This window comes from Dipodomys spectabilis, unplaced genomic scaffold (assembly GCF_019054845.1).
Source record: "Dipodomys spectabilis isolate Male_0828 unplaced genomic scaffold, ASM1905484v1 ptg000187l, whole genome shotgun sequence".
In the NCBI taxonomy this organism is placed as follows: Eukaryota; Metazoa; Chordata; class Mammalia; order Rodentia; family Heteromyidae; genus Dipodomys; species Dipodomys spectabilis.
Window position 1 is genome coordinate 4,455,681 of NW_024870864.1, and position 18,341 is coordinate 4,474,021.

General features: G+C 36.7%; 1 protein-coding gene and 1 non-coding gene across 11 annotated transcripts in view; one reads left to right on the top strand and one right to left on the bottom strand.

Annotated features, from left to right (window-relative positions):
* The window catches only part of Tsga10 (testis specific 10), a 107,526-nt gene that overhangs the window by 80,649 nt on the left and 8,536 nt on the right, over nt 1-18,341 (bottom strand). For 6 of the 10 annotated variants that reach the window (XM_042695445.1, XM_042695440.1, XM_042695441.1 and 3 more), the window contains exons 2-3: nt 14,881-15,009; nt 2,825-3,040 (exon numbers count right to left, since the gene is read on the bottom strand). Coding sequence is in view for 5 of the 10 variants with exons in the window: in XM_042695440.1 (XP_042551374.1) it covers nt 2,825-3,040; nt 14,881-15,009 (345 nt within the window). In the remaining 5 variants the exon portion in view is untranslated. Of the gene's footprint in view, nt 1-2,824; nt 3,041-14,880; nt 15,010-18,341 lie in introns of those variants that run through there. The other 4 variants (XM_042695449.1, XM_042695442.1, XM_042695443.1 and 1 more) reach the window with 3 other exon arrangements.
* Nucleotides 17,437-17,543, top strand: LOC122121398. The gene has a single exon (XR_006149939.1). It is a non-coding gene; the product is annotated as a U6 spliceosomal RNA (small nuclear RNA).

Sequence of the window (18,341 nt, forward strand, 5' to 3'; positions counted from 1 at the left end):
CCATAGTTATATGTATTATATTTATCTTATGTTTCATTGTATATTCCTAAAGAACAAGGCAAGAAGGCTTTTTGCCAAACAGTTTTTGTTAAAAGTATTTTTAAATTCAATGAATATATTTTTAAATTCATTAATTTTTCTCTCATTGTTTTAAACTAAGATTTATTATGGTCTTGCCAATAATGTTTTAAAATTGAACTTTCTAGGATTATCACTTTATTTTATTTACTTATTTTTGCTGCTATACTAAGGATCAAACCCACAACCTTACCTATGCTAGGCAAGCAATAGACCACTAAGCTAGACCCACAAATTTACTTTTTCTTTATTGTTTATTCCAAAGTTCTCTTCTAAGATTTCTCTGGCAGTCACAGTTAAGTTCTTAAAAATAGTAAGGAGTTTTATTGTTTGGAACATAACTTACAGTTTAAGTAAACTGTGTATAGCTTTGAATTATTCGTATTCAATGTTAATTTACACTACTATGAAGACACTTTTTAAAAAGACATGGGTTGAGGAACCCAAAGGTATAGCTTTTCTAAACATTTAAAATATTAGTTATGGAAATGACCTCTAGGAAGTAGAACCATGAATTTTTTGTTGTTACTGTTGGTAGTGTTTGTTTTGCTTTGGGTTTTTTTCCTTTCATGTTGGCAGGGATATGAGAGGGAACCTGGGGAGGCGAGTGAAGGAAGGAGCGATATTGTCCGAAAAAACAAATGAACTTATTACCTGACTTATGAAAGGACCCCTCTCGCCAGGCACCCGTGGTGCACACCTGTAATCCTAGCTACTCAGAAGGCTGAGATCTGAGGATTTCAGTTCAAAGCCAGCCCGGGCAGGAAAGTCCATGAGACTCTTATATAACCACCAGAAAACCAGAAGTGGTACTGTGGCTCAAGTGGTAGAATGGTCGCCTTGAGCTGAAGAGCTCAGGGACAGCACCTAGGCCGAGAGTTCAAGCCCCATGACCAAAAAAAAAAAGAAAAAAAAGGACCCCTCTGTATAACAGCTTAATAATTATATTTTTTAAAGACATGGTCTAGTACAGATACTGTGCAAAGATTTCCATATCTAGCATGATAGTTTTGTGTTTTTGTCTTTTTTTTTTTGTAGTCATGGGGCTTGAACTCTGGGCCTGGGTGCTGTCCCTCAGCTTTTCAGCTCAAGGCAAGCACTCTACTATTTGAGCCATAGAACCACTTCTGGTTTTCTGGTGGTTAATTGGAGATAAGAGTCTCATGGACTTTCCTGCCTTGGCTGGCTTTGAACTGAGATCCTTAGCTCTCAGTCTCATGAGTATCTAGGTGCCACCAGCGCCTGGATGTAGCATGATACTTTCTAAATTTACAGAGCCAGGAGCCAGTGGTTCACACTTGTAATCCTAACTACTCAGGAGACTGAGATCTGAGGATCATGGTTTGAACCCAGTCTGGGCAGGAAAGCCCTTGAGACTATTATCTTCAGTTAACTAGCAAACAAAAGCCAGAAGTGGAGTTGTGACTTAAGTGGTAGAGTGAAGAGAAAGAGAAACAGAGAGGAAGGGAGGAAGGGAGGAAGGGAGGAAAGGAGGGAGGGAGGGAGGGAGAGAGAGAGAGAGAGGAGAGATGAAAAGCACATTACATGTACACATTTCCTAGATACAGATGAAAAATAGTAGTATATAAACAGAAGATAATGTATAGACAGAGCAGATGTGATTGTGGTAAGATGTTATTTTCTGCACTATACTATGTGGAGTAAAATCTATCATTATGTGTGGCCCTGGGAATTGAACTAAAAGAATAGGGCATGCTAAGCAAGCACTCTTACAAACTCAAAGTGGTAGAGCACTAGCCTGCACAAAAGAGCTCAGGGACAGCACCTAGGCCCTGAGTTCAAGCCTCACGACTAATTAAAAAAAAAAACTTTAAATTTTAGTAAAAAGAAATTAAGAAAACTTTAAAGTATGAAATTTTAGTAAAAAGAAACAAGAAAACTTTAAAGTATGAAATACAGCCTGGTGCAGTGGTTCATGCTTGTAACCCTAGCTACTCAGGAAGTAGAAATCAGGAGGATCATAGTTAGAGGCCAGCTGGGCAAAAAGAAAGACTCAAGCTCAACCATTAAGACAAACAAAACGTTATGTGCCTGTGAAACGAACTATATGCTCTCAAATATAGGAGAATCAAGGTCTGAGACCAGCCTCCAACAAAAATGAGACCTTTCCTGAAAAATAACTAAAGCAAAAATGGGCTGGACATATGGCTTTCAGTGGCAGAGACCTACCACAAAAAGTATGAAATTATGTGCATAAAAATAATAAAAGATGGAAATAAACCTGTTTGTAAATATCTAAAGAGAGAATTGGGGAGAGGGCTAACATTCTATTTACAAAACACTGCTGTTGCTTTAAAAATCTTTAGAATATTTAGAAAACTTCCCAGAAAAAAAATCTTTAAAGAAATAAAATGTGAGGCTGGGAGCCAGTGGCTCACACTCCTAGCTACTCAGGAGGCTGAGATCTGAGGATCACAGTTCAAAACCAGCTCAGGCAGGAAAGTCCCTTGAGACTCTTATCTCCAATAAATCACTCAAAAACCAGAAGTGGTGCTGCAGCTCAAGTGGTAGAGCACTAGTCTTAAGCTGCAGACCTCAGGGAAAGTACCCATGCCCAGAGTTCAAACCCCATGACCACCAAAAAAAAAGAAAAGAAATAAAATGTGATAAATATAATTCAACTCTTAGTATAGATTTTAGTTATGTCAAACCTAAACAACTTTCAAATGGCAACAAAATTACAGATATAAAACTTTTTTTTTCTTTTTAGTGATAAGTTTAGTACCTTTGCTTCTTCAAGTTCCTTGTTGGCGGAATCCACCACAAAAAATTTCTCTTTTTCTAGTTGCTCTGCTAGTTGGTCGATTTTAATTAATTCATTACAAAGATGCTCATTGTGGTTGGTTAAATCGTCTACTTGACTGCTTACCACCGCCTTACTATCCAAGAGTTTCCTAACATATTCTTCCAAGTCATGATTTGTCTGTTTGAGATCTTCAATCTGTTATCATTGAAAAGAAAATAATCACTTTAAAATATTTCCTTAGCTTCCTTTTGAGGAGAACTACTAGGTGGCTGGTGTCAGAAAGGGAGATTTGCTTCTCTGGAAAGGCGACCTAACTACAAAATTTTTTGTACCTTCTGAATTCTGTACCGAGAATACATTATGTATCTGAAAAAAAATTAATGAATATTTAAAAGAATTTATTTATTGTGGCATTAGGTATTGATTCAAGAGCGTGGTAGTCAAGCATTCTAAGACTGAGTCACATCCCCAACCTTCAAATTTTAAAAAATGTATAGACAATTTCCAATTTATTAAAATGAAAATAAATAAAAATAAAAGAGCTGGGCACAAGTGGCGCATGCCTATAATTCTACCTACTCAGGAAGCTGAGATATGAAGAATGCAGTTCAAAACCAACCCAGCTAGAAAGTCCATGTGACTCTTATCTCTGATTAAACACCAAAAAGCAAGAAATGGAGCTATAGTTCAACTAGTAGAGCACGAGCCTTGAGTAAAAAATATCAGGGACAGCACTCAGGCCCCAAGTTCAAGCCCCAGGACAAGCGTATGCACACTAGCGCGCGCGCTCACACACACACACACACACACACACACACACACACACACACACGCATGCACACTCACCATAAAGTCAACTGTGGTGGCACATACCTGTATGTGCCTACCTGTATGAGAGGCAGAAACAATAGGACCATAAGTTCAAGGCCAGTCCAGGCAAAGTTAGATTTTATCTAAGCAAAAAGGCTGAGGTTGTGGCTCAAGTGGTAGAGCCTTTGGCAAGCAAGAGGCCCTGATTTCAATCCCCAGTATCAGGGGAAAGTACTATTATTTTTTAACCAAACTACTCAATAGCCAAATAATATCTCCTATAAAGAAACCACAGCTCTGGGCTGGAAATATGGCTTAGTGGCAGAGTGCTTGCCTACCATGCATGAAGCCCTGAGTTTGATTCCTCAGTAACACATAAGCAGAAAAATCCAGAAATGGTGCTGTGGTTCAAGTGGTAGAGTACTAGCCTCGAGCAAAAGAAGCTCAGGGACATGCCCAGGCCATGAGTTCAAGCCTCCTGAGTGACAAATAAAGAAAAAAAGAAACCATAGTTCTGTAATTAAATGACATTAAAGTTCTTTAGAATTAAATTTTCTTTGAGGGTTTTTGTTTGGGGGAAGGAAGTTATGCTGGTACTGGGGCTTGAATTCAGGGCCTCAAACTGCACTTGCCTTTTTTTGCTCAAGATCAGTGCTCTACCACTTGAGACACTTCCTAGAATGAAGTTTGTAGTTACTGTTATCAAAGTACATTAACTCTTTAGAAAAGACCTTTCGAACATAGTAACTTACTTGACTAAGCTAAATATCAACTGAATCAAGTATCTGCTGACTAAGTGGAAGATCACAGCTTTCCTTCCCAACCCACTACCAAACCATCAACAGATGAAGAAAGGGGCCTGTTCTATCACGGAGGTATGCAAATGCCTTTAAAGGAAACAAAACAAAACAAATTAGACCCAATGAACAACAATCATGTCAAGAATAATATTAAATTCTAAAAATTCACAGTTAGGTACCTACCCTCACAGAACTTAAAAAATTACAGTATGTTACATACAATGAAAATATTTAAGAGATAAAACAGTTGTACAAGCACTTCTCCATGTTTGTCCCTTATATATCAGTTAGTAATTGCTTATTAAGCACTACTGTGTTCAACACACTGTGTTCGTATTCTATAGAACAGGGAAAATAAAACCTTTCAAAACCAACCAACCAAACCAAGAAATAGTCTAAGTCTTTAAGGAAGTTCTAAAATTGCTAAAAACACATTTCTTAATTCTAACTTAGTCTTGTCTTAAGTAAAACTATAAATGTATTTCCTTCCACACCATTAAAATTATCAGTTTACTTTAAAAGTATAAACTTTATCATCTTGTTACTAAAGAATATTCTAAACAGGCTATGAATTATTTTTAACTAAGTATGCTACAATGCCATTTATTATCTCCAATTAATATGCACTAAGGCACATACATGATCAGTCATTTTAATCCAACCTTTGCTTTAGCATTTAATAAAGCACACTAATTTACCAGAATTAAGATAAAGGGTCTGAATTATCAAAATCAGAAAAAAGGTTGAAAAATGTTTATAAAACAAAAAGGAAACTATAAACATACAAACTCTTTAAGTCTTTTTTTTTTTTTTTACAGTTGGCCTGAATTTTTAAAATATCTCTTACTTTCCTCTCTTTTGGTCTATTCATATAAACTGATTTTTAAAAAGTCTTTGAAAATGCAAAATGAAGTCATTTCTGTAAGCTTATAAGGCCTGGTCATATTCTAAATATGATGAAAATATCATTTATGATTCTAGTTCTACTTACCTGTCTAACCTAACTTCCTACTATCAGCAATATATATTCCTAAGCTCCAGATATACAAGAAACAATCACACTAAACTCAGTTTAGTTAAGTTATTGCGATGCTATACACTATATAGCACAGAACTTTCTTTAGGAATATCTTTGGGAAAACTTCAACATAGCCTCAATTTTAGGAAAACACGTTCCTCTTTTGGAAACTTTGTTCTTACTCTAATAGCCACAGGCTATTTAATATTTCCTTTTTATATTGTCTTATAGAACTTAAAATATATGTAGCTCAGCTACAACAACTTGCACAAAACCACATGTAGTGATTGATCTCTTTGCTACTCCTCCCAGGCTGTCACAAATTAGTTTTTTTATCCCATATTTTATAGCTTGCAAAATCTGTTAGTGATGAAAGTAGCTGAAACAAAAAAGGTAGGGTAAAATAAAGAGCCTACAATTTGTCTATCTACATGTTTTTTGCTTGTGTGATGTCTACTATGCCACACTTTTCAACAGCAAAAATACACAAAATGTTTGCTCATCTCTCCCTATAGCAGGAGGGGTTCAAAGGTTCTCTCTTCTCATATGTACTACTACCACAAAACATCTGGCATAGTTTTATCTTGGTATTTTATAACATGTATTAAAGTATTTATTACCTTTTCCCTTGCAATAATTTGTAAGCAATATGACAACATTCATTTCTGTATCATGCATTGTATGTTATGCACATCTAATACATTATTGTTAAATGAATAAAATAAAGTACCAATAAATAAAGGGATACTCCTCTTACCTCTGCAACCAAACCCTACTTTTACTTAATTACAAAACACAAGTACTTTAGAGGTGCAGTCTAGAGTTACAAGGAGGACACAGACTTTGAATTTTGGTAGTTAAATATAAATCCTGCTCTAACTCTTTACCAGTTATGTAACTGTGGCAAGTTATTCTTTCTTGGTCCTAAGAGATGTATCTGATTTCAGAAAAATAAATGAAGGTTTCTTAATTCTCATCTGTTAAGTGGAGAGAATTCCTAAAACTTGCAGATTGTAGTTAAATAAAAAGCTAATGTAAAGTTTGTGAAATTGTTCACATTTAACAAGTGGATTTTTAAAACTAACTTTTACTGGGTGTAGTGGCTAGTATCTATGATCTAAGCTATTTGGGAGGCAAAGAATGGAAACATTATAGTTTGCCAACTGTCCAGGTAAAGTTTGCAAGATCCCATCCAGAAAGCTGTATGAAATGGTACATGCCTGTAGTTCCAACTATGTGAAGGGAGTGTAGATAAAAGAAATGCAGTTCAGGGCTGGCCCTAAATGCAAGGTCCTACCTGAAAAATAACTAAAGAAAGCAAAAGGATGAGAGTGTGGCTCAACTGGTAGAGTGCTTGCCTAGCATTATTGTATATATGAGAAACACTTCTACATTAGGAATTAGTCTATTTGGGGTCATTGATAACATATTCCTAAATTTATGAGATCTAAATATTCCATATTTGTCAGTGCTGCACACATATTGTCAAGAGTCTACATTTCACACCAAAGGTAAAGACCAAAGTGTTTTACATATACATACATATGAATATATGTATATATAACATCAATGATGCTAACTGTTGCTGGCTTCTATGTATGTTAAATGCAGTTATGTTCTTCATGCATTCATCTTCTAAAGTGAAAATCTTAGGAAAACAATATACCAAACTGGTATCCTCCAAATTAAAACTGCTATTGATGCTAGTCTTTTGCAGGGTTGTGTCTTTGTGTTCCTAAATGTAATAAGAACAGCATGATGAACTGGGTGCCAGTGGCTTATGCCTGTCACCCTATCTACTCAGGAGGCTGAGATCTGAGGACTACGGTTTGAAGCTAGAAGAAAAGTCCATTAAGACTCTTATCTCCAATAAACTACTCAGAAAAAGCTAGAAGAGGCATTTTGGCTCAAGTGGTAAAGTGGAAGCTCAGGGACAGTGCTCAGGCCCTGAGTTTAAGCACCAGGATAGGCAAAAAACAAAGCAAAACAAAAAAAGACAGCTTGATGATGTGATGATGCTAATAATGTCCATCATTATTATCCTAAAATGCTTAATAAATCAAAATAATTAGACTTTTATGCAGTTGATAAACTTCTTGAAAATTCTAACCATGGCCATTATAAACTTATTTTTTGCAGTTAGGCTTATTGAGTATGACTCTTGTATTTGTTTGTCTCATTCTGTAAAAGATTTCAGTCTTAAGTCCTAGAGTAGGAAATGATAGGTAGCAGTTAACCATAAGTGATGGGGAAATGCAAAGGAAACCTAAAATGGAGAGTGTTTGGATCAGTGGATATACCCTGTTCTGTTTTCCATTGCCTTCTTGCTTATATGGCACAAGCTAAACTTTACTAGATGTAGGCTTCTGGCTCCACATGCTTGCAAAATATCTGTGACATATAAATATGACCAAAAGAGAGGAACTGATAAGAAAAAGGCCTGATATAGCCAGATCCTCTTCAAGAGGAGGTTTAGTTCTGGAATACATTTATGTCCCCTTGTACTTATTCTGAGATAAAAAATAAAGGCTTGGTCTAATCTTGTTAAGATAGGCTGCTTTGACAGAGAACTGCTTTTTCTCCACGTCATAATCTCATAGTACTTTTAAGTTTTCTCCCTCCTCTCCTAGGGTAGGATAATGATATATACAGAGTGATCCACAATATTCTTGGGGAAGCACTTAATGCTTAAATTTCAACAAAAACTTGTACCAACATAGAAATAATAATTGTTCTAGAACAACTCTGAGACTGGCTCACTTTCACATCTGAATAAACGTTATTATTCTTTGTGTGTACATGGGTGGGTGCATGTTGTATGTGCTTGAACTCAAGACTTCATGCTCTCACTTGGCTTTTTTACTGCCATTTAAGCCACAATGCCACTTCCTGGGAATCTGTTTTGTTTTTCTGGTTAATTGGAGATCATAAACTATTTCACAGGTTTTCTTATGGGCTGGCTTCAAACCTAATCCTCAGACCTCCACTCCCTGAATTGCTAGGATTACAAGCCTGAGCCATCAGTGCTCAACTTAAAACTTTATTACTCTTAATAAACTTTGATATTATTCTTATTTTTAAAAAGATTACATTTTAAAGACCAAGTTATCATTTTTTTTATTTTATGAATAATGCTTTTGGTGTTATAACTGTTTTGGGGTTTTGTCAGTCCTGGGGCTGGATGTCAGGGCCTGGGCACTGTCCCTGAGCTTCTTCTGCTCAAGGCTAGTGCTCTACCACCTGAGCCACAGTGCCACTTCCAGCCTTTTCTTAGTAGTTTATTGAAGATGACAGTCTCACTGACTTTCCTGCCCAGGCTGGCTTTGAACCATGATCCTCAGATCTCAGCCTCCTAAGTAGCTAGGATTACAGGCCTGAGCACCAAGGCCTGATTGAACTAGGTATTCTTCATCTAGCCCAAGATCCTAAAGATTTTTTTCCTGTTATCTTCTAAAGGTTTTACAGTTTTATGTTTTAAACCTAAATGTATGGCCCATTTTTCAGTTAACTTTTGCATAAGTTGTGAAGTTTAAATGGAAGTTCACTTTTTCTTCTCCTAGGTACCCAAGTTTTTGTAGAACCAAGTTGAAAAAAACTATCTTTTTCCCACTGAAATGTATCTCTCGTTTTGGCAGAAATAGATGCATTCCTAGATAACATCAAAATACTTATACTGAGGGGCTGGGAAGGTGGCTCAGTGGTAGAGTGCTTGCCTTGCATGCATGAGGCCCTGGGTTCGATTCCTCAGCACCACATAAGCAAAAAGAAAAAAGCCGGAAGTGGCACTGTGGCTGAAGAGCTGAGGGACAGCACCCAGGCCCAGAGTTCAAGCCCCACGACTGAACCCCCCCCCCAAAAAAAAATACTTATATTGAGATAAGAGGAGGTAAACCACTTAAACAGATTTGCATAACAAATAATGAAAATAAAATGGCAATAAAAGACCTTTCATCTAAGAAACATTCGGGTCCTGACTGTTTCATAGATGAATTCTACAAGTCCTTTAAAAGCAAAACGAAGACCAATACTCTTTAAATTCCTCAATGAAATAGAAAATGAGGGATCACTATCAAATTCATTCTATGAAGCCAGCATTACACTTATCCCAAAACCAGAGACCCCAAAAAAAATGAATTGTATCATTTTTGTTTGTTCTTTATCTCCATCAATATAGGTTTTGAGTACTGCAGCTATAAACTGAGTGCTGAAACTGAGAAGAGGGACTCTTTCCAGTGTGTTCAAATGTTTTTGTTGGGACGTTTATGAAATTGCATTAAATTTGTGTCAATTTGGGGAGAATTGATATCTTCACTATACTGACAAATCCAATCCATGAACCTGTCTCTCTACTTATTTAACTATTTGATTTTTTTCATTGGTGGCCTGTAGTTTTTCAGAACCCAAGGCCTTCTATACTTGTTTCTTTAAAACCAGGTCATATGAAAGAAAGGGACATTTCATTGCTTCAGTTAGGGTCTGCATATCTTTAGGCCTGGCTAATCATCATAATTGATTTAAGCTACTTATTTACAGCCTGCAGCTGTTTGTGATTTATTGAAAGTATATATAAGATTTAATATAAGTATATATGTTAAGGCTTAAGCATGACTTTTGATTTTTAATTTGTTCAATTTTCTCTTTTTGTTGTCTACACACATGCATGTGCACACACGCACACCCCCCCCCCCCCCCACACACACACACTTTTTTTTGTGGTATTGAAGTTTGAATCCAGGTTTCTTCTGCTTTCAAGGCAGGTACTGTACTGTTGAGCCACAATTCCAGCCTTGCTTTCCTCTGGTCATTTTTAAGGTCTTACTTCCTGCTCTGTATATGCACTGAGAACATTTTCAAAAATAATTTTGAAAACTAAATTTAAAAAGAAGGAAATTCTATTGCATTTACCAAAGATTTTTATCTCCATAGTGTTCCTAAGTCTTTCCTCTTTTACCAGGAATTACTTTGTTTTGTCTTGTTTTGTTGATGGTAGTGGGGTTTGAATATAAGGCCTAGAACTTGTTCAGCTTGCTTGCTCAACTGGTGCTTTACTATTTGAGCCACAACTCTAGCCCCTCCAAGAGTTAACTATTTCTTTCCTCATTACAGAAATTCCTTTAGGTATTCCTTTAGGGTAGCTCTCTTAACAACAAGTTTTCAGTTTCCTCTTCAAGGATATTTTGTTGGTGGTAGAGTAACGAAAAGACAGTTCTTTTTTTTTCTAGTACTTAAAAGGATGATGTGCCACTTGTTTTTCTTTTGGTCAGTCATAGGGCTTGAACTCTGGGCTTGGGCGCTGTCCCTCAGCTCTTCAGCTCAAGGCTAGCACTCTACCACTTGAGCCACAGAGCCACTTCCGGCTTTTTTCTTTTTGCTTATGTGGTGCTGAGGAATCGAACCCAGGGCCTCATGCATGCAAGGCAAGCACTCTACCACTAAGCCACCTTCCCAGCCCAATTCCTAAATTTTTATCATATCACAAAAGCAAGAAATAAATCTGTTTCTTATGAATTTGCCTATCTGAGGTATAAGTGAAGGCAAAGAATCTTTATCCTGTGTCTGCTTTATTATATTTAGCATAATATTTCAAAACTCATCTATGTTGTAGCATGTATAACAATTTCATAATTTCCTTTTCCTTTTTCTGGCAGTACTAACTAAGGACTGAAAAATTCAAGCCTCTTGCTTGCTAGGCAGGAGCTCTACTACTGGAATCATCCCTAGCCCATTTTTGCTTTAGCTTAATTCATATGCTTTTGTCCTAGGATCAGCCTTGGGCAGCAATCCTCCTACCTAAGCCTTCAGTGTAGCTTGAATCACAGCAAATACCACCCCCTGCAACTTGCTCATTGAGATGGGAGTCTTGTCAACCTTTTGTCCAGTTTGACCCTGAACCATGAACCTCTTTATCTCTGTCTTCTGAGTAGCTGAGACAGAAGCATGAAATCACTGTGCCTAGTTGGAAACTGATTCCCTTATAAAAGCTTGTATTCCTTTGTACAGACATAACGCATTACTTAGTTGTTTTTTAGATGGAGTCTTGCTTTACTGACAAGGCTGCCTGGTCTGCCTGGGCTCAGGTGATACTTCTACCTTCTGAGTAGCTGCTAGTGCATATGTGCCACCATATCCAACTATGTTTTATTTATTGGTTCATTTGTTGATTCCAACTTTTGGCTGCTTTGAATAATGCTGCTATAAGCATCTGTATATAAATATATAAATAACTGAGTCTATTAATTCTTTAGGGTATGTGCTTATGAATGAAATACATAAGTCACATTTAACATTTTGAGAAACACTGAACTATTCTCCAGGATGGCTGCATCACCTTACATTCCTACCTGCAACACATATGTTCCAGTTCTCCAGTTTCCCCACCAATACACTATGGTCATATGTTATAATAGCCATCCTAATGAATATGATGTGGTGCTCATTGTGGTTTTGATTTATACTTCCTTAATATATGATGTTGTGGACATCCTTTCATACATTTATTGCCTATTTAAATCACTGTTATACATTCTGGGGGTTTTGGCAAATACAGAATGATATTACCATCTCATAATGAATATAACTGCCCTACAAACCCCTAATGCATCATTTATTCATGCCTCCCAGCCATCAGATACCTTGCACCAATGATTTTTTTTTCTGCTCTGCAGTTCTGTATTCAGGATGTCATATAAATTGAATTGTGTGATTTATAACCTTTTTGGACTTTATTTTACTTTAAATATGCTTTCAACACTTTATTTCTTCTTAGTACCAAGTCTTACTCCATTATATGGATGAATCACAATTTGTTTATTTGCCTCCTGAAGACCATCTTGGTTGCTTCCAGGTTTTGGCAATTATAGTGCTGCTATAAACATTATTATTTTTTCTTTTTTTTTTTTTGCTATAAACATTATATGTGTGAAGATTTTTGCAAGTTGTATTTTTAGTTGTAAAACTTCCATTTAGTTCTTCTCTATAACTTTGATTTGCCAGCTAGAACTTTCTAATTTTCTCATTTGTTTCAGTAGGTTCATAATCATCTGTTGAAACATAAGATAACTACTTTAAAATCTTTGTTAAACTGAGCTGGGAACTGGTGACTCATACCTGTAATCCAAGTTACTGAGAAGGCTGAGTTCTGAAGTTAGCTATTCGAAGCCAGTCCAGGCAAGTCCATGAGACTCTCATCTCCAATTTACCACCAAAAAGCTGAGTTCGAGCCCAGTGTTGGTATGTGTATGCACACATGTGCGCGCGTGCGTGCACACACGCACACACACACACACACACAATATCTTTGTTTCATTTCAGTGTTAACATCTCCTGATTATCTTTTCTCAGATAGTCCTGATTTTGTGATGAATTTTTTTGAGACCAAGTATTACAATACTCTGAATCTTATATTTTAGCAAGCATTCTATAATCCAACTCCCAAAGAAAGATATTGCCTCATTATTGCTAGATGAAAGTAGAAGTCCAATTTCTCTACTTAGTCTTTGCTCATCCCTGAGGAGGATGGGCTCCTTGTTGGGAGGCAGGAGTGTGAGAGTACAGGATCTCCACTATGCCTATGCCACTACCATCAGAAAGAAAAGAGGTGTTTCATTACTGATCCCACGTGGCCTCCACTGACACTGCGAATGTGTGGCCTTGTTATGGCTGGTAAGTGGTAAAAGTCTGATCTTTTTGCACTAGACCTCCTGATACCACCCTTGCAATAAGAAGGGAGTACCTGTTATGACAAATTTAAACAAAAGTCACAAGTGCCTCCTTATTACTTGGTCAGGATGGAAGTCCTGATTCCCTACTCAACCTTCCCTGATATCATCTTGTTAAGGAGAAAGGGTAAGAAAAACGCCTAGAGGAGGCAAATCCCAAAATAAGTTCCTTACTACATTTTGGTAAAGATCAAATGTTAGCTCTCTATTTGGTCTATGATGGAAGAAATTGTGGCTATAGTTTTCTTTTTGGAGAAGTTATTGTCTAAAAGTCATCTCCTTATGAGATTAGCTCTTTGTTTAGGGAGGGATGACTTTCCCAGGTCCTTTTTTCTTTTTAATTTTCCCTTGTCATTTCCAGTTGCAAGTTATTTTAGCACTCTAGAATATATGAAGAAAGAATACAAGAACTTATTAGCATATCATTCTTTATGTCATGAGGTTCCTAAACTCATATATATGTATATATTATATGTATATCTACACATATATACACATATATATACACATATACACATATACATATATGTAGATATACATATACACATAAACACATATACATATGCGTATATGTATATCTACTAAATATGTATACAGAATGCACATATACTCTATATAAGTATAATGTTCATATATATGTATATATACATTATATATACACACTGTATATGTACATATAGCTTGTATGCACACACATATATATACTATATGGTATATATATACATATACATACTGTGTATTATATATACAGTATATAGTATGCATTATATATTATATATACTATGTATATAAAATACATGTATATAAAATACGTTATATGCATAGAACATACATATATACCCATATAACGTGTATGTATAACATGTATATATGATATACATATCATATATACATATACATGCACACAAATAAATACTCATATATATAACTGAGTTTTGAATTGTATATCATGGAAAAATGAGGAAAAATTAAGTCTACTTAGTTTTCCCAGAAGTTCTTTTTAATAGCTTTTATTAGTAGTTACACTATGTCAGGCAGCAGAGGAACAGAAACAATATGGAACATGGAGCCCAGAGAACTAGGTACAAATCTGTTCTTTTTTTTTTTTGAGTCTGGTCGTGGGGCCTGAACTCTGGGCCTGGGTGCTGTCTTCAGCTCAAGGCTAGCACTCTACCACTTGAGCCACAGCGCCACTTCCGGCTTTTTTTTTTCTTTTTGCTTATGTGGTGCTGAGAAATTGAACCCAAGGCCTCATGCATGCAAGGCAAGCGCTCTACCACTGAGCCACCTTCCCAGCCCCCAAATCTGTTCTAACTTGGAAATACAAAGAAATCCTAGCTGCTGTTCATTAGTTGGATGTCAGAATTATTGAAACTCTTGGTATTTTAGTTATCATGCTAACCAACAGAAATAACATCATCATTTATAATAATAATCATACTTAATTCTTCATAACTTTAGGAAGAATTAAGTATGATTATGTATTATACATGTGAAAGCCCCTGATATAATACTTAGTACATAGTTTGTACTCATTAACTTTGAATATATGTGTATCAAATGATTAAGATAGTAGATCATTAGATTTAAATGCGTTCTGAATTAATATTTATTTTCCATCTTCTTTCTTTAAAATAGGTCCCCATTCCAAAGTAATTCAGAGAAACATGTATGTAAACTAAAGGTAACCTGTAATTTCAGTGTAGAGATGAATCTATCTTGGTTTCCCACTTCTTGTTCTAGCTGGAGAGTATTCTGATATTTTTCAGCTTCAGAAAATGGAGCCCCTAGACCAAAATGATGTTCTTTGGTGGTAACCTAGTAGAAAGAATAGGAAATATTAGAGGCAGTTAGTTTAAAACAGCTTGTACTTTTTCACATCAATAAAAATTAGTGGGGCTGGGCTGGGAAGATGGCTCAGTGGTAGAGCACTTGCCTTGCATGCCTGAGGCCCTGGGTTCGATTCCTCAGCACCACATAAGCAAAAACAAAAAAGCCGGAAGTGGCGCTGTGAATCAAGTGGTAGAGCGCTCGCCTTGAGCTGAAGAGCTGAGGGACAGGACCCAGGCCCAGAGTTCAGGCTCCACGACCGGACCCCCCCAAAAAAAAAATTAGTGGGGGCTGGGAAGGTGGCTCAGTGGTAGAGCACTTGCCTTGCATGCCTGAGGCCCTGGGTTCGATTCCTCAGCACCACATAAGCAAAAAGAAAAAAGCCGGAAGTGGCGCTGTGGCTCAAGTGGTAGAGCTCTAGCCTTGAGCTGAAGAGCTGAGGGACAGTGCCCAGGCCCAGAGTTCAGGCCCCACAACCGGACCCAAAAATAAATAAATAAATAAAATAAAAATAAAAATTAGTAACAGCTGGGCACTGATGGCTTATGCCTAGCTACTCAGGATTGCATTGCAAGCCATGCAGGGCAGGAAAATCCATGACACTCTTATCTCCAACTAACCACCACAAAGCTGAAGTGGAGTGTGGTTCAAGTGATATATTGCTAACCTGAAGTAAAAAAGCTCAGGGACAGTGCCCAGGCCCAGAATTAAAGCTCCAGGATAGGTACACATATGCACAAAAAAATTATTAACATTCTTAGGTATGTTTTGAACTATACTCCACCAGTGAAGAGGATTTTATTGAGCTTTAGTTTCTTAAAATTTTACATTATATAACTGCGTTTTTCAAATAAAAAAATTTGATATTGAGTATTTTATTCAAAGATATGCTCTAATCCATCTCTCCCAAAAAATATGAGTCTGGCCGGGCACCGATGGCTCACGCCTGTAATCCTAGCTACTCAGGAGGCTGAGATCTGAGGACTGCGGTTCAAAGCCAGCCCGGGCAGGAAAGTCCATGAGACCCTTATCTTCAATAAACCACTAAAAAACCGGAAGTGGCACTCTGGCTCAAGTGGTAGAGCACTTGCCTTGAGCTGAAGAGCGCAGGGACAGCGTTCAGGCCCAGAGTTCAATCTCCACAACAGACCAAAAAAAAAAAAAAAAAAAAAAAAATATATATATATATATATATATATGTATGTATGTATATATTTTATATATAAATAAATATATAAAAATACTTTATATATAAAATATATACATATATATATATATATATATATATATATGAGTCTGTACTACATTAAGTAATCTACCTCTAGGTGTTTTGTCCAATATGGTTATCATTATCTACAGGCTTGCTGTTCCTATTGTATAGTAACAAAAAGGTTGTTAACCATATCATAAAGAGATAATTCCCCTAAATGTAAATAATTCTTATAGAGAAATAAAATATTAGGAAATTTGGTAAATTACAAAAATGTTCAATTTTCAGGCTTTAAAGTAATACAAATTAAAATAATACTGAGCCAGTGCAAGTGACTCACACTTGTAACTCTAGCTACTCAGGAAACTGAGATCTGAGGATCATGGCTCTAAGCCAGCACAATAAACTATCAAAATGCAGGACTGGAAATATGGCTCAAGTGAAAGCACCAGCCATGAGCAAGATGAACAAAGAGGACAGGGCCCTAAGTTCAAGCTCCAGAACTACCATAAATAAACAAGCAAACTAATAATCGTGAGATGCCTTTTTTAAATCGTTACCTTGGCAAATAAGTTGGACATGTACTTAGTATTTTTATACATTCCTGGTGGTAATATAATTGATAAAAGTGTGGAGAAAATCTGTGCAAAATCTATTAACATTAAAAACTATATGGAGTTGTTCAGAGCTCGCTATGTGGCATCTGGAATGAAAGTTGCATAAAGTCAAAAGTATTTGAAGTGTGAATTGGAGAATGTGATATCTCTCCATATCCCTTGGGGATCAACTCCTGTGTTACTACTTTCTCTATAAAGTTACCACCTACCCTAAAAAAAGACCATACTAGAATGTTCTTTTGGTCTCCAACCCATTCCTGTAATAAAATCTATCATATTTTGTTATTGTACCTTGTAATGATAAACTAATCTGCCCTGTAAGTTCTGGGACAGGGTGACATTGATCATGATTCACTGTAATCATAAAATGACATGTAGAATTAAAATTCCTTTGTTAGGAAGACATTCCTTTTTTTTTCTTTTCTTTTCTTTTTTTTTTTTTTTTTTTTTTGGTCAGTCATGGGGCTTGAACTCTGGGCCTGGGGACACTGTCCCTGAGCTCTTCAGCTCAAAGCTAGTGCTCTACCACTTGAGCCACAGAGCCACTCTGGTTTTCTGGTGGTTTATTGGAGATAAGAGTATGGACTTGTGCTCGCTTCGGCAGCACATATACTAAAATTGGAACGATACAGAGAAGATTAGCATGGCCCCTGCGCAAGGATGACACGCAAATTCGTGAAGCGTTCCATATTTTTTGTACTCTACCCTCATGACCTCTGACACAGTGTTGGCCTTGGCACTCAGTTGCATTCTTTTCTTTCCTGTTCATTATGCTTTAACTCTGAGGACCCTAATGAGGGTAGAATATATTACCTTTTAAAATTGCAAAAAATTTCTATAGCAACCCATTTTCTTAAGTTGATGGCCAAATGTTAAAATGTTATTTTATTTTTCATATCATTTATAATCTTGTCACAATCCATTTAACAGTTTGATTAGATTTCAGTGAAAATTATCTTCCAGAATAGGTCCCTCCCACCCCGAGAGTGGGGTTAAATAACTTTACTACAATTAGTATATATGGTGCAGAATTTCATGCAAATAAAGTGTGCCAGCAGTGTGATAATATATATAAACAAAAAACAAAAAAAAGGACAAATGCACAAACCTGCTGCTGCTGCTTAGATCACTGCAGCTTCTAGGGCCCAGTTTCTTTTACTGATTTAAAAACAAAACGGAAAAAAAAAATAAAAAAGTTGTGCCTGAAAAAAAAAAAAAAAAAGAGTATGGACTTGGGCTGGGAAAGTGGCTCAGTGGTAGAGCACTTGCCTTGCATGCATGAGGCCCTGGGTTCGATTCCTCAGCACCACATAAGCAAAAAAGAAAAAAGCCAGAAGTGGCCCTGTGGCTCAAGTGGTAGAGCGCTAGCCTTGAGCTGAAGAGGTGAGGGACAGCTCGCAGGCCCAGAGTTCAGGCCCCACAACCAGACCCCCCCCAAAAAAAGTATGGACTTTCTTGACCAGGCTGGCTTTAAACTGAGATCCTCAGATCTC